Source organism: Colias eurytheme, chromosome 3 (genome assembly GCF_061535395.1).
Source record: "Colias eurytheme isolate Ceu_HAF_F1 chromosome 3, ilColEury1 Martin Lab GWU primary, whole genome shotgun sequence".
NCBI classification, from domain to species: Eukaryota; Metazoa; Arthropoda; class Insecta; order Lepidoptera; family Pieridae; genus Colias; species Colias eurytheme.
The window spans coordinates 567,961-585,712 of record NC_142982.1 but is presented as its reverse complement, the minus strand read 5'-3'; the positions used below and the strand labels follow the sequence as shown (position 1 = coordinate 585,712).

Genomic DNA, 17,752 nt, shown 5'->3' with positions numbered 1-17,752 from the left:
CTATTTCAAACCGCAGTGACCAAAGTAAAGACCCCTCTTTACCTACATTTAATATGTATATAGAGATCATACTATACTGGTTATTGGGCAATTATAACAAGCCAATATCCAGGCAAGAGACCTCTGATTTAATACAAAATGGTAGGACCGAGAGTTCTTATTAAATTGGTGATGAAACAATTATATAGGTATTCATATCAAATATGTAAGACAATACGATATATCGCATATAATTATTACGATTTATTGCTGTTATTGTCGATACTTAGTTTCCTATAGATATGTTACGGCTAAAGGTAGGTGAGAACATAAACTTAAGATTAGCCGGCTAAACTTAGGTTTATTTTCGACGAGGTGTTAATGTTAGTTTGTTCTATCTTTAGCCGGCTAAACTTAAGTGTAACCGCAGGCCCGTGGCTAAAAATGTCGGGGTGGGTAGATTTGGTTACTATAATACATGTAAGGAACAGGGCGAGTGTTTTCTGGCACTTCGCCGGCTGCTGCCGCAGCACGCTCGCTGCGCTCGCTCGGCTCGTGCGGGTCTTAAGAGTTCTAACCTAACCTAACCTAGCCACCAGCTTTCTGCCCTGAGTCGGGGTGGGTAGATTTGGTTACTATAATACATGTAAGGAACAGGGCGAGTGTTTTCTGGCACTGTGCGGGCCCCTCAAGCCCTCCACCGGCCCGGCGCTAACCAAATCTACCCACCCCGACATTTTTAGCCACGGGCCTGCGGTTACACTTAAGTTTAGCCGGCTAAAGATAGAACAAACTAACATTAACACCTCGTCGAAAATAAACCTAAGTTTAGCCGGCTAATCTTAAGTTTATGTTCTCACCTACCTTTAGCCGTGACAGATATATTAAAAAAGAAGCAAAGTTTATAGGATTTAGGACCTATAATTACAATTCTACAAAATTACTATTTAAACACGCGGTAAAATGTTGACTTAAATAGGTCAATAAAAATGTACCTATGCGTTATTTTTAAATTTGAATATTCAAGATAAATTGAGACGAATATCATCATACTGTCTGAGACAATCGTCAAATGTTTACATTGCAACGTCGAGTTTTATTTATAATGCTAATTTGTGGAAATACGCCGGAATTTTTCCCGCTCAAAATAATCGCAATGACTCGTATAACCTTTCCAGACAAAAAAGAAATAAAGAATTGATAATATGGCAACATTTGCTTTAATTATTTAGAGGTAATATTTAGGAAATGGTTATTGCGGGTGGCCAATAGAAATAAAGATACGTTTTCTTAATTATTTATAAAGAAAACAAACTTCGTTTAATATGATAATAAGAGAATATTTTAACTCTTGATTTGAACGCTATATTTTATCTGTATAAATGCAATGTGCATCAAAGATGGCGTCGGAAAAGCGCGGGCACTTTCCCCGCGCGGGAAACGAAAGAAAGTGGCAGCGGCGCGCCGCGAAATGGAAACTGTTGCGATTACGTTGATAACACGTTTATCTTGCACACTTTAATAACCGACTGCACGCTGCACTCGCTACGAATTATGTTAGATATTCAATAGATTTCCGCTGGATCACTACACTCCAAGTTTGCGTGACTTCAAACTCTCTATTGACAGCTCACGTCAAATATTCACAGATTATCAAAAACCCCATGACGTATGCAGTATGTATGTAGGTTTAAAAAACAAATTGTATCGAATTTAAATGTGCCGCAGTACTCGTTTATGCAAAAGTGTTATGGAGTGTTACGCAAGGCTGAGTCATCCGTGGAAAGGCCGCTGTCAAAAGTTTGTTTGTTCGTTCATTTCGCGTGTACACACGAAGCGCGTATCAAAACGATTACAAAACACCATTGCATCTATTTGGAGAATTGTTTCAGTACTGTTACTTCATGCCAATTTATTTTTATAGCGTGTAAAAATGTATATAGCGGCGTCGCGTCGAAAAGAGGTTATACCTTTCAAGTGTCAAGATGTTTTCGCGCGCTTTTATAATCTGTGGATCGGGAAAGAGATGAATATTTGCATTTATATTAGAACTATGTGTTCCAATTTCAAAATTCAGTCAGGTCAGTTGTTTTGGAACGTGGAAGCGCATTGAAATAGATCCGTTACCGGGCTATCGCGCGCTAACTGGGTCAGCGAGCGAAGGGCGATGCGTCTCGCTTACCGCGCCGCGTCCGGGTAAACAATGCTGTATATTTTATACTTTTCCCTTTCAATTGAAGTTGTACGTCTAACGTTGCATATAGAGTACAGGCTTAACGTATTAGTACTATTCGATTGTGCATACAATGTATGTGTATCTTTTTCCATTGGTAAATTAAATAGTCTTGTAGAAGTAACAAGAAATAGGTAGATATGTTGTTTTATATTTTTTTACCGCCAGGGAAATACGTAGCTATTCGAATTTTTGTGTGACTGTTCCCTTGTTGTCTTTAATTATTGTTCATCCTCATATTTTGCAATCAATGAAACATTAGTCATTCTAAAAGTTCTATTTTGTAGGTAGCGGCTTGTTTTTCAACCTTGATGCAATAGTGTACGTGCAGCCTCGGTTAGGCGCTAATGCTAGCCATGGTCGAACCTTCATGTATTTACGCCTATTTTTTACTGTCCAATTTAACCGGCCAGTCAGTTTGTCTGCGTCGTAAAAAATGGGTCACGACGGTGTTACGCGCCAAAACAACTGTCAAGATGACATAAAGTCCAATAGGTTTTCAAAATTATGAAAGATAGTTAAAATAGTTACATGCGTTTGAAATTGGAACGTCTGATAATTTTACGAAACATTATCATAGATGTTTTCGACAAGTGCTTAATTGTACACAACCAAATCTTTGTTTATCAATTGTATTGCATTAGCTTGATAAGCTACCAAGAGATACGCTATCACGATTACGCACTATACTCGTAGGAAACGAGAAATAAGGACAAGGATATAGTCGCCTTAGATATATTTGTTTGTTGTTAAATTCTATACACGTGTAATCGTTGCAACACACGTTAACGATTCCAATCCGTGCCCTAATTAACGATTATCTTTATTTACTTATTTACAATAATTCGGAAGTAATCTTAGCGTAACGTGTTACGTTGTAAAAATTGTTACGAGTGTTACGTTAAAAACAAAAAACCGGAAAATCGTAAACGTCAGTGAGATCGTATTAGCGCGCTGTCACGCCGCCATGTTGCACTTTGAAAGTGAGATTTCGCGCGAACGGTGCATCGGTCCCCTTGACCCGGTTCCCCCTCCCTTCGCGAGCACAGAGCAACCATCCCACGTCGTGTGGAAATTTTCAGTATTCTATAACAAATAGTTGCGATATCTATTTTTAGTGTAACCTACTTTGTTGCTATGGCTGTAATCCCCCAATTAATCACTTTGTCGAATAACGAAAAAACGTTATACTGCTATACATAATCTTTGATTGTGTGCTGTATTTTGTAACAGGAAAATATTGATGACACTTATACAAACATTTGATTTCTTAGAAATTTATAGAAGACGTTTAGAGTTTAGACTAACAAAGTGAATAACTGGGAACTTCATTCACAATAGAAATATGTATAGCACGTATAGATTTCCTCTTTGTAGATTTACTAAATTTGCAAACACGGCTTTAGCGGCTTTTTCAAGGGAGTGATTTTTTTTAAATATGGCAACCCACGTAAATGAAACCTCAGTTTAACGTATCGTTTCTTGTTAGTGTTACCTAATTGAGGTCACGGAGGACAAGCGAGACACAAAACGGAATGTAAAAGCGGAAGTTAGTCAACGAGTAGGCGGTCTCGAACAAAACGCCTCTGTCGAAAATCGGTTTTTATGTAACTTATCGGTTAGTAAATTTTGCACAATTTACGAAAACATGTAAAAAATAATCAGTTGTCTATGAAAACATGTTTTTGTAGAGATGTTCTTATTATTTTTGTAGATGTTTATTAAAGATAACCTCTTTAATTCTGAGCATCATATCAAAGAATTTTCCCAGAATCTTCATATTATAATATATTTAAAGCACTTTTCTTCTACGAAATGTAATGTCAAAAACATTTTTAGCCTAACAGAGGGTTGACATTACCGGTAGAAAAATCGATTTTTAAGGACACAGCTATACTAGACTTCTATCGTTATTAGAGAACAATTTTAATACATTCCTACCAGGTTATAGGTACTCTTATTAGGCGGACCTGTTTATTACATAAAAAATAAGTTGTTTGCAGCGTTTACAAAACATATGACCTCATTTGCGGTAATGACTATTAAAATGGTTGTGGTGAATGAATATTATTTTAAGCTTTTTGTGTTTTCCTCTCTGCGCGCGTCAATTATTGCGTAACGTAACGATAAGCTTACGTAGAACAATGCAACTTCGTTGTATTGATAACGTTATTTTTAATCTGTCGTTAGTGATGTCAAATGTGACATAAGTTTTGGCGGGATTTTTTTATTTGTCGTGCTACTGGCAACTTTAACTAAAATTATTAAATGAGCTTTTGCCATTTTTTAATTTTTAATAAACATATTTTGATTGTGTTGCGTTCTATGTATGTAAACTATTTTTTTTCCATTTTTTCTTCTCCTATTTTACTCTTAAAGATTGTAATTATGTTTAGAATTATTCAGATTCATCCTAGTGTTAAGATGCAGTCATCTTTACAGCAATGCGACAACACAGGAAGTATTGACAATGTTTGTTTGTTTGTTTTGCTGCGCGTGCGCAGGCACGCCGGTATTCGTATCCGGTAAATGTGTGTGTGTTTAGAAATACATATTTCTTTTTACTATATTTGCGACTTTGGAGACTGTGTGCAGTTTATAGTATAGACTATTGAAGTATAGAGCAGATTCAATTTTGAAACATGTTGCCAACATAAAAAAGTGTGTATTTTAAGATTTTAGGTAATCACGCCACTCTAGTAAGTTTTTAAAGATTTAGTTGTAAAATCTTTGTGTTAATTATGTACAAAATGATCCATCACAGGTGTAGGCTGCGTGGATTGTACCGGATATTGCGTTATGTACCGGAAATCACTGGCCGAGTTTCTTTACCCAATGCTTATAATCTTATGTGTGTAAGATTTATAAAGATCTTCTTAAATTATTAGAATTAATATTTACCTTTTTATTATCACTATATTATTCTCTGTAAAATAATGTGTATAATAAGTTGTGTAAAGTTCCTTTAAGATTTATAATGTAACTAGCTTTCCGCCTGCGGCTTCGCCCGCGTTTTCAAAAAAAACCCGCATAGTTCCCGTTCCCGTGGGATTTCCGGGATAAAACCTAGCCTATGTCACTCAGAAATGATGTAGCTTTCCAACAGTGAAAGAATTTTTCAAATCTGCCAAGTAGTTTCGGAGCCTATTCAATTCATACAAACAAACAAACAAACAAAAAATCAAACCTTTCCTCTTTATAATATTTGTGTAGATAATAATTTGCTAAATTAATACGAATTTTTATAAAAGTCAAACCATTTACAATAAATAGGCTGTCTATTGTGTTCTCTATATGACACGGACAGTCACGTCATATCCGCACTTCCGGTAACACTAATTTGAATTAAGAATGAATAAAATCAAACACAATTAATTGATGATAACGTTTGAAATAAAATTATTAATAGCGAGTTCTTACTAATTTACATATTTAACTACAAATAATATGTACCTATAAATAATATTCAGTATATTTCAGGACTAGAAACTTGTATAAATTTGTCTTTTAATTTTGAATAAATGATACTTATATCTACGTACTTATTAAAATAACATATTTCCAGCAATTTCAATTAAATGTACAAAGAGCTTTTAGCGCTAACTTCTAAAATGTCTCGTAATCTAAACTCTATAGATTCAGACTATTTAGAATCCAATTATCTTTGTATAAACGGTGTTTCTCAAATTTTCATTTAAATGTCCCAAAATTACTCATTAATTTGGGTGATCAAAAATTGTAGTTAAAATTCATTTTTTCTATGAAATGATTGATATAACTGTTGCGTTATTATTTCACTGTAACAGTTTACATACATCAAGTTTAGTTATTGTGTATATTCACTGTATTGATTACATTCAAAGAGTAATAAGAATGCCATTATTTCTATGGCACACTGTTGAAAACAAGTCAGCAGTTAGCTGTATAAAATTCACTATTCATACATAAATGAACGTAGGTACATATTTTGTTTCTGTCTTCCTTATAAAAGTCCTAAGACCTAACGTATCTTTCGCAAGTAAAAGTTTTTTATCAATAAATAATGGCGGACGTTCAAGGTTATTTTTTCTGTCCCAAAAGCAGGGCTTAACATTATTTTGAGCTCATTCTATATTCTGCGTCTGCTGGGGTCAGACGTAGGTCGCTCCGTGTCGACCTTTGAGACTTAAGGAATCCCGCTTTATTTATTATTAATATAAATTACGTTTGAAAGGCCGATCTAGGCTAGATAACGTATACTTCCAACAAAAGCCCCATTTCAAGACACAATTATTTACCGGAATTCATCGATCACCAAGACTTCTAAGTAGCCAAAAAGTTTCTCAATTTATCCCCAAAATTTCATGTTGATTTCGTCGTCTCCTTTGTGAAGTATGATGTGTGCACTGAATAAATGATAGAGCTACCTTAAGTACCGCATTTCTACCAATTTATATAGAGATGAGGCGTTTATTATTAAAAGGATACCTAACCATTCAATTACAGTATCTAAGAATTATAACTTAACCTATTATGAATATTATTAGTAGGAATATTTTAACTACAAATAAACCTATCCTAAAAATTTCCGATTCAAGTAAGACTTGTATCAAAATTTCTCAAACAAACCATTGAAACTTAATTATCAAATATTCCAGGAATTACCTAAAAATTTAACGCCGTTAAAATTTGCACAAAAGACAATACGCCTATAACAAAGTGTGACAATATAAAAACAATTGTAAACAATGTGTTTGCGAATCGCTAAAACATCTGCAAAGCTCCGTTGTCGCAAAAAATGTTAACAGTTACCCATATTTTATGGGCAGGTAGGTTTTTTCGAATTGGGTTAACTTTTTTAAGGTGCGAGGGTGCACGGAAGCGGTTTACCGTAAGGTTTTTTTGTTCGTATCGTATTCAAGAGTTTTTGAGCTAAGTGTAATTCGATGCATTTCAAGTGTACCGGAATTTGGAGTACATTTAAATGTGAAATAACTGTTTGCAGCCGATGATGGTGTTTGCACAAGGAAAGTTGGTTCAGTGACTAAGTCCTCCCGCTATATCGCGGGAATATCCCTCGCGGAAACGAAGTGGGTTACTGGTTTAATAAATATAGCTTGATTTGGTTTACGTAAACGAGTGTTTGTAATACTGAACACATTTATTAACATGAAAACTGTGACTTTCTCATCTAATTCTTCCCTCAGGCAGCAAATTCCATACTTTTCCGTATTCATTGATAAAAGTTAAAAATCTATCTTAACCTAAGACGTTTTAACCGTTCCAAAGTCTTCGATTTCTTCCACATCCGTCGTATTGGGACATTGTAGTTTTGTAACAGATGAAGCAAGTTATCTAATTAGTATGATTGTACGAGTGACGGTGTGTTGCGACACACGAACCTTCGCACGGCGCACAAGGCTGATTCGCAAAGTTTTGGCTGATACAGAGGTCGTAAGTTTTGAATCTAAATCACAACTATTTTAATGAATTGGAAGTAAGTATTTATGGGTAGTTTTTTTACAAATGGTGTGGAAAGTCTCTTCTACTGAGGCAGGAAAATCGATTTTTAAGTTACTTTTAGATGGGTCAGAAATAATATTCATTGCCTAAGTACTGATAGGTTTATCCGAGTTAAATAAGAGCAAAGTCAGGGCAGGAAGCTAGTGTTAGTTAAACGGATAATATTATTAAAAGAAAAGGATTATTTTGTAGTTGACAATACACGTGGATTAAAGTTGGTCTTATTTCTTGTAAATATTATACAACTTGGAAATGTTATGTAAAATAATATAAATTCGTTGTATTTCATATTTTGTGTGTATTATTTCAGGAATTAGGGTCCAAAACGGTGTATTCCTGATGTTATTGAACCCTTGGAAATAAATCTTGTGTTTTTTCAGTTAAATGAAAATTTGTGTACATTTTCTGGAATTATTAATATCATAGGTACTGATAGTCTTATTGTGTGTTTGTATCCAGCATTAACTTGTACTTAGATGTGACTTAGCTCAAGTACGTACTTATAAGTTAGCACCGAGGTGTCGAATAGTTAATACCCGTGCTATCAAGTTTCTAATCACTGAGATCTTACAAATAAACAATAGTTTTTTTTTTGTTTTCCCTATTGTTGTTTGAGGAAGCAGTAAAACGCGTAGATTACCAATTGATGTTTATACGTTCAGACTAAAAACGGATGCCCTTACGTCATTTGTCAAAAATCCAACTCGCCATCTCTTTCGCACGTGCTCGAAACACAGCTGTGCGAGCGGGACGGAGAGTCCCAGGAAACTATTCAAAAAAAGGACAACCCTTCCGCACCCTTCTCGTAAAATGAAACCAGAATAGCCTAACTTTATAATGAGGTGGACTAAAATGAGCTCTATTAAAGTAAAATAAAGTTTATTTCACTTTGATACAGGCATTAGTATAATTTAAGTTTTTGTCGCGTTTCTCTGAACAGGTAATAGCTTGTTTTTGATCGGATTAACTAATGATGTCGCCTGGTTTTGTCCCAATTTTAAATGTGTTAAGTGCTTAGTTTTTTACTTCGATAATTGGTTTTATCTTGATGTTGACACGTTATCATTTATAATATTTTTTGTCAACACTCTATAATTTAAGAGTTATTTAGAGTTAATAGAATTAGAAATCTATTTTTGTTCATAAATCGATAATTGATCAAAAAATAAAGACAAATATTACTCCCTATTTTTTTGGCTTTTTTGCAACATAACAAAAACCTGTGCAAAAACTAGGGATGTAACGATACATGATTTTGCCGATACGATACCGATACCGATATTTGTAGTAATGTATCGGCGATACCGATACCGATACCGATATCGATGGCTTGGTAGAAAAATAAATAGTGAATTATGCATAAAAAGTTACCAACATTTAACAGAGACAACTGTTAATCGTATTCAAAAAACAACAAAACCATTTATTTTAGTATTATTATTTTACGAAGTCAGTTAAACTTTAAGTAATACACATACAATCAGTACATAATAAAAGTTTACTATAATTGGTAGAGTTTTTTCAGAAAACAAAGTGCGCACGCGCGGGCGGCCTCCCGCATCGTTCATTGGGCGCGGATTTTTGAATTATTTGATATCAAAAAAATTGGTTGTTTGTAAAGTAGGTTTACGATCGAGATGTTTACGTGATAACATAATGCAGTGGCAGCGCTCGAGATGAAACGGGAGATCGTTCCGTCTCTCTCTCGTTATACCTGCGATCGCGCTCGTGAGGTTTTGGTGTGACACAAGTTTATGAACATGTCACCCGACTAAAACGATTTTAAAAACGTTATCACGTTAAAAATTAAAAAAAATTCAAAATTATTTATTTCTTTCCTTTACATAAACAAATTTGTGATTGGAACACTCCTAGTAAGCAAATAAAATGCTTGTGTCAGGACTCAGGAGGTTCCGCTCTTCCTTAACACTATTACAGAAACAGAAATAAAACAATATGAATGAATAAAAAACATAAAAGAAAAGAAATAATTTAATAAAAAAATATCGGTATCGGTTGATTTATTATCGGCGATACCGATATATCGGCTTGCCGATATATCGGCCGATATATCGGTATCGGTATCGGTATCGTTACATCCCTAGCAAAAACCTTACCAACGGTATATCAAAACGGATATTATTTAATAACAAAGAAACGTTTTGACCACAGATTAAAAATGTCCAAACAAACAGACAAGTGTGAATCATCTCGGACCGTGGTTTTGCTTATTCTATAATTTATTCAAATATTTCTTAGAACATCGACCCAACATCCTCTGTTATATTTAGCTAAAAGCAATAATAATATGCTTTTGTCATAATTAATGTTAAATAAATATCTTTTGTTTCGATTTAATTTTTCAGCCGTCTTGATGTTTTTTAATAATATGACAGGTGTCAACTTTATATTTTTTAATCATCGATAGATACAAAAAAGTTGTAAGTAATTCCGAAATTAATTTTTTTATACATATAATTGATAGTTTATATGCGATTTCACTAATCGACAGGATCTATCACTGAAATGAAAACTTTCTTTTTGGTTTTTTCTTTGTTATCATAATTTCTCGAACCCGCTGTCTTTGATGCATATATACCACTGCACAGATATTAAAATGCAGTATCAAATCACACGGCTTTGTTTACACATCCGTTTGTTCATCACGTTTCCGAATATTAAACACAATAGCTTAACAAAAACTTTGAACGGATATCGTTTACGGGATTTATTAAATATACGCTTTTTGTTTTAATAGTTACGCCGTGTATGGAAATAGGTTTTTAATTCGGTAAACATCTTTTTATTTTAAACGCTAGAATATTTATTAAAAATGTTTGCTTTATAAGAAGTTTTTCCGCAGCTCTACCAGAGCAAAAATTAGCCTACTTCATATGTTAAGCATAACATCTTTTAAAAGCGCTATATTATAGACTAGCTGCGCTCCGCGGTTTCACCCGCGTGGCTCCGCTCCTGTTGGTCTTACCGTGATGATATAATATAGCCTATAGCCTTCCTCGATGAATCTAACTTTCTAACACCGAAAGAATTTTTCAAATCGGACCAGTAGTTCCTGAGATTAGCGCGTTTAAACAAACAAACTCTTCAGCTTTATAATATTAGTATAAATATAATACGAAATTAACTATGGCTACTTTTGTCATGAAAACTAATCTTAAAAGTAGTATAAAACAGTACTGGCGAGTAGCGTGCATATTTATTATTTATCGATATCTTTGACCTCATAGTTTTTAAAACTTAGCAAAATGCTTGCTGACTCAGCTTCTGGGTAGCTGGTTCGATGCCCGGTGCACTTCCGAGTACAGTACGGGCTGATTGATATTAAATGTTTTGTTTCGTATTGTGTTACTGTCATTTTTGCTTATTCGACAGCCGCCATATTGGAATATGGAGTCTGCAATAATTATCTGTGATATTTAATTTTGTTGAATGTTTGCGAATGATTATTTTTCATAAGGTAATTAAATATCGTATTTTTGGTCAACGCAAAAAAATGTCAAAGATTTGGTTCGGTTTGTGGTATGCTAAAAATATGTAGATTACAGTTTTTTTTAAACTTTGCGATCAAAACCGGGAGCAATATAGCCTATTGACAATTGACTTTTGATAAAAATGACTATGTTCAAATTTCTCCAAGAAATAGTTCACACGGAACATGGGATGCGCCTGCGCAGGTGAGAGCTCTCTACTTTACCTGACTGCGGAAGTGAAAGGGTCAGGTGATATTGATTTCAGATTGATTTATGAATATCTTACTACATATTATAGATGGATTATGGTTTATAAACTATCTGTGTAACAAATTTCATCGAAATCTGTTGAGTCGTTTTCGGTATATTGAAGTACAAACGTAAAGATACTGTAAACTACTATAAATGAGCTCACTATAAATGAATAGGATATATCAGTGAACACTGGGAAATCCCTGTTTTATGGTAAAATACTTCAGCAAAAGTTACCTACTTGTCTTACAGCTTACTAGTGTTATTCACTGTTTTATTCTTGTATAATTTCATTCCTGTATGATATGCCAATTTTATTTTTAAAATTTGCTCCTTACTTTTGCCCCTGGTCGCCTGGAAGAAACAACTATAAGTCGATAAGATCTCCTCAATCTTGTTCTATTATTGTTATCTTAAAGTTAATTTACATTTTATTAAATAAATTCGTGAAATAGGAGCAAAGGCTCGCTGGCCAGTCACTATGTTTTCCGTAAAATGTCATCGACCCCAATATGTTACACATACACGCTTAGTCGGCGGATATGGCAACATTATTGCAAGCCAATTATATATGTATTGCATTCAATATCATATTATATAGCTTGCACCCGAGTTTGCCTGTAAAAATCCGAAAAAATTCAAACAATACCATAAAATTACAAAAGTAAACTAGACGTTTGAAAGGATTGATATAAGTAACTGTTTCATTTAAAAACAAGTGATCCTGTATATATGAAACTAGCTTTCCGCCCGCGGCTTCGCCCGCTTTGTCTAAAACATGATAAATTATATACTAAAACCTTCCTTTTGAATCACTCTATCTATTAAAAAAACCGCATCAAAATCCGTTGCGTAGTTTTAAATATTTAAGTATACATAGGGACATAGGGACAGAGAGAGCGACTTTGTTTTATACTATGTAGTGATAAGTATAGGAAGAACTTATAGTCTGGAATACAAAGGCATCTTTTAGCACAGTTGATTTGTGAGTGAAGACACGGGCTCTACCTAGTATTTTAATGCTTCTAAAATCTTAAGTAAGTATTGATTTTATTACAATTAAATGATATAAGATAAGAACAAACAATTATAATTAAGACATATGAGTAAAATACATATCAATTAATACTTAACTTAAAATAACTTTTGCATAATTAGAATTAAGTGCTTGTGTGACGTGTAATTGCATCAATACCGATATATTCGTTTACATAACATTAAATGAATTAAAGCTTTACTAACATATTCGTTTATCATTCCCCAATATGTACTTACATAATCTCTTCTTATATATAAAAATGAATCGCAAAATGTGTTGGTAAGCGCATAACTCGAGAACGGCTGAACCGATTTCGATAATTCTTTTTTTATTATATTCCTTGAAGTACGAGGATGGTTTTTATGTAGAGAAAAGATGTGTTTTTTGTACCACGGGCGAAGCCGGGGCGGACCGCTAGTCTTATATATAAAAATGAATCGCAAAATGTGTTGGTAAGCGCATAACTCGAGAACGGCTGAACCGATTTCTATAATTCTTTTTTTATTATATTCCTTGAAGTACGTGGATGGTTCTTATGTAGAGAAAACGTAAACATGTACCACGGGCGAAGCCGGGGCGGACCGCTAGTCTTCTTATATATAAAAATGAATCGCAAAATGTGTTGGTAAGCGCATAACTCGAGAACGGCTGAACCGATTTCGATAATTCTTTTTTTATTATATTCCTTGAAGTACGAGGATGGTTTTTATGTAGAGAAAACGTAAATATGTAGGTACCACGGGCGAAGCCGGGGCGGACCGCTAGTAAGTAATAATTTAAAATACCGATTAAAGGTAATAATTGCATTTTTGATTGTACAATTTGATAAGCGATTAATGAGTTGTAAAATATCTTCATTTACAACAAATAGTATTGAAAAATTCGAAAGAATAATATTTTGTTTCGACTTTTTATTTTAATTATATTGTTATTAGTTAGTTACTTAGTCCTAAATAAATATTATAGATCAGTCAGATATTAAAATATGGGACCGCCTTATTGCTGTAGCTATCTCTACCAGAAAAGCGAGTTATTTGTACTCTACGAGTAGTACAAATTTCAAATGTTTTAATGAATTTTATCAAATTGGATTTTTTGAAGATCTAAGTTCGTTAATATAAATTTTAACAAGCAATTTCTTATTCAAACATACTTATAAATTTCTAAGAAAATAATGAATAATGAGCTTTAAATTAAGTTTTTAATTTCAATGCTTCTTTAAAATTTAATAAACATTACTAATAACTACTTGTCATCTTCTTATATATAAAAATGAATCGCAAAATGTGTTGGTAAGCGCATAACTCAAGAACGGCTGAACCGATTTCGATAATTCTTTTTTTATTATATTCCTTGAAGTACGAGGATGGTTCTTATGTAGAGAAAACGTAAACATGTACCACGGGCGAAGCCGGGGCGGACCGCTAGTACATAAATAAAAGAGTAACAATTTAATGATAATTTATAACTACCTACGTTTAAAACAATCAATCAATAATGTAAATTTATGTATTGATAAAGGGAAAATTATTGCAAATTGATAAGGTTTGTGTTTTCATCAAAATCATAAGGAAGTTGTAAAGATAGCGTACGAATTTTATATATTATGTACTAGCTGTGCCGCGCGGTTTCACCCGCGTGGCTCCGCTCCTGTTGGTCTTAGCGTGATAATATATAGCCTATATATATTACTCGTGGATAATGGAGCTTTCGAATGGTGAAAGAATTTTTAAAATCGGTCCAGTAGTTTATGAGCCTATTCATTGCAATCAAACAAACAAACAAAGTTTTCCTCTTTATATATTATGTATTTAGGTACGGTTGTGTATCGTGATTAAATAATATCTATCTGATGATGCATACTTATATTTGTATTGAAATTATTGTTTGTACGTTAGTGGGGAATAAAGTGCTGACCCGATTTTGATTGTTTTATTTCTTTGTCCTAGGAGTGTTATAAAATAATATTATTAAATTAACTAGTTTTAGGTAACGTTTCCTCTCCGTAGTCTTATTTTCTATGACGCGAACACGGTCGCATGTTTTGCCCAGTTTCATGTAAAAACATAAATTTATCGTCGTATTTTTTACCAAATTCCCTTTAAATTAACCATAAAATACCGGATTTCTGAATATCATTAAACCTAACTAATTCGTTTTTGTTTATAACAAAACACATAAATCAAACAGGAATATGTTTTTTTCAAGACTCTACATTTCTACTTTATTATTAATGAATACATTAATAAATATAATATCTGAAGGTGTTTGTACAGAATACTATTAAAAACTACAAATACTACACAAAGGAATGTAAGTATTTATAAATAGCAACAGATCCTAGAATTGTAAGTCAACAATGAGTTCTCGTAGCATCCGTAGCCTTGTAGAGCTTTCAGTAACTTACTTTCTATGAAATGGGAAATACCTTAGATTCTTACGTCTACAACTTACAGTCTAAAATTATATTTTACTCTTAAATGTTAGGTCTATAGTTTTCGTTATTTTATAAAATAATATTAGCAATATATTTTAATTTACAATATAGAAAAAAATGTATACGTAGTTTTAATTTATTTATACATTGTGCGATTTAATAACAGCAATCATAATTTCCATGCACTTATCCAGACCGCGTCATTTCCTCTATAAAACGTATATTATATAAATAACTTATCGCTACATTCTTCCGAAAAAATATCTCGTTCCGATGCGTAAACAAAATAATGAGCGCATTGTCAACTTACTGTATCTCTTCATGAGCGATTTCTTGTACGCCTTGCCGGACATTGGGTCGTCCCCGGGGCTGAGGCGGCCGGCGGAGTCGTCGGACTCCGTGCCGGAATCCCTGCCGGCGGCCAAGTACTCCCTGGACTGGCGCAGGATCGCCTGGGCGCGCACATAGTCTGCCGGGTCGGCGAACGAGTGCCGGGCGAAATCGCGAACTGTTATTTCTTTACGCGTGTGAACTGTCAAGTCTAAGGGTCCATCATCAGCGTCCGGGTAAGCCTTGCGGGCGGCCAGGGTCCGGGGCTCCGGTTCACTCATGGCCCTCCGGTCGGGCGGTGGCGACTTTCGCGTCTCAGGTCCGGCGCTCGCCGGCCGGCCTTCCACAGCCATCATAGTTAATTATTCACACGAACACCATCACAGTTATGTCATAGAGCGTAATGTCTCGCGCCGCGTCCGCTCGCAACTGCGTCGCGTTGCCTACTGATGTCCCAGTTTCCACGCTGAGTTCCACTGACTTGGTGAGGCCGTTCGGCCCGCGTCGGCGGCGCTCGGACACTTTCGTTTTCGACGGCGCCTCTGTGTGCGGGAACACATAGATGTTCGCTTGTGTGAAGCTTTTCCACTTTCGTTTGAGCTTTCGTCTTTTTCCTCGTCAGACGGGTTTTCACTGCTTCTCTATTAATTAAGTCTGCAGACTTGTTAGTTTCAGTACTTGCATATTTTTAATTATACGCCTTTGATATTATTGGTGACCCACTTAATATCTGACTCAGTTTGTGTCCAATTGTGCCGGATGCATAATTCACATCACGAGAATGTATTCGTATTAAATTTTAGAATTCATCTTCAATTATATTAATTCTGATATAGAATTAAAGAGAACTCAAACTCTACCATACCAACTCTACCATGATAAAACGCTGTTTTGAGTCATTGCTGTGACTCAGTAACACAATTATTGATATTAAATAATACATAAATAAATTATAATATCCTTAAATTAGCATTATTATTATTTACAACCAATATATTCTATACCATTCTAAAATATTCCGAACTTTTTTCGTATTTAATTGAATCGCCTCTATTATACATTCTATCAATTCTATCCATGTATGTACATCAGAATGATAAAAATATATATAGAGCAACAATAGCGCAGATAAATAAAATGATTATATAATTAAAGGGGCCTCATCGTCACTGATCATTATTTTGCGTAACTTCTGTGTAAACAATGTTTTTTTTTTATCTAACGCTCGGGGCATTGACCGACTTTACAAATAGTGTTGCGCGTGCGACGACCACGTGACACACAAACTTGGCCAGCGTAAGCTGAGCCCTGGCCCCTCGCACACTACAGCGATTTACTACGCGAGTAAGGAAACTGGTAGTTATCTAGGGGTCAAGTTATACTGGCCGTGGCAGTAGAACCAATGTCATTCGTATTTGTATCGTGATAATTTTGGTGCTCCTAATCTTATGGGTTTTAGTTTTTATTTATTTTTAATACGTTTTATGTTTGTTCCTGATTTTAGAATGGATGTCAATTATTGCGCATTTGTTTTTGATGTGTTAATTATGTTTATAATTTAATGTACGTCTCTATATTAATTTTTATTTGTACATTTATTTACCGTACTACCCGTTCTCAGATAAAATAGTTTATGGCTGGAATTTTTACATTTATTTCAGGCCATAGACAATTACCTAATTGTAACGACCCATAGAATATATAACTTACAGACTAACATTATAAAATAGTTTAAAACTAAATCTAAATAATGAACAGACGGATAAATTTTATACTTTAGGTAATGTATCCATACTAATATTATAAAGCTGAAGAGTTTGTTTGTTTGATTGAACGCGCTAATGTCAGCAACTATTGGTCAAATTTGAAAAATTCTTTCGGTGTTAGATAGCCCATTTATCGAGGAAGGATATAGGCTATATATATCATCACGTTAAGACCAGTAGGAGCGGAGCAATGCGAGTGAAACCGCGGGGCACTAGTATTATAATTTATAATATAGCGTGAATTACATGTTTATTTATTTACTGATATCTTCTTACCTACTTTACGTATAAATTGAAATGGAAATTTTAAATCACTCTCAATCGTTTATTACTCTGAGATATTTCCTTGTTGTCAAACCAATAGGAATCTAAGATGATTACGGTTTAGTTGATAACGCTTATCAAAAGGTTAACCGTCGGGCATCGAACTGGCTACCTTTGACACTGACTTATATAATCTGAGTATCATTTTTATCATAGGAAGAAAAATTGTGGATCTTTTCTCAAATAAATATTAATTGTAAATTGTAAGTAAGTACATATATTTCAAAATACTCGTGTTGCAAACAAAAATCCAATTTGATTATTTTTGTCGTCTTACTTGTTTTGATTCATATTCGCAGAATTAATATCTGTAAAATATTTGTCATCTGTATAATTTATAAACACACAAATAAATGATTAAACTAGCATCGAAAAATAGTCACAAATTAAAATCCTACC

General features: G+C 34.2%; 1 protein-coding gene across 7 annotated transcripts in view; it reads right to left on the bottom strand.

Moving 5' to 3' along the window:
• Eip74EF (Ecdysone-induced protein E74) overlaps positions 1 to 17,752 on the bottom strand; it is a 169,739-nt gene that overhangs the window by 35,894 nt on the left and 116,093 nt on the right. Inside the window, exon 1 of one of the 7 annotated variants that reach the window (XM_090118934.1) lies at positions 15,244 to 15,697. The exons of the other annotated variants lie outside the window; for them this stretch is intronic. Within the exon in view, the coding sequence (XP_089975060.1) occupies positions 15,244 to 15,619 (376 nt within the window). The 5' untranslated portion in view covers positions 15,620 to 15,697. Of the gene's footprint in view, positions 1 to 15,243; positions 15,698 to 17,752 lie in introns of those variants that run through there. 7 annotated transcript variants of the gene reach the window in all.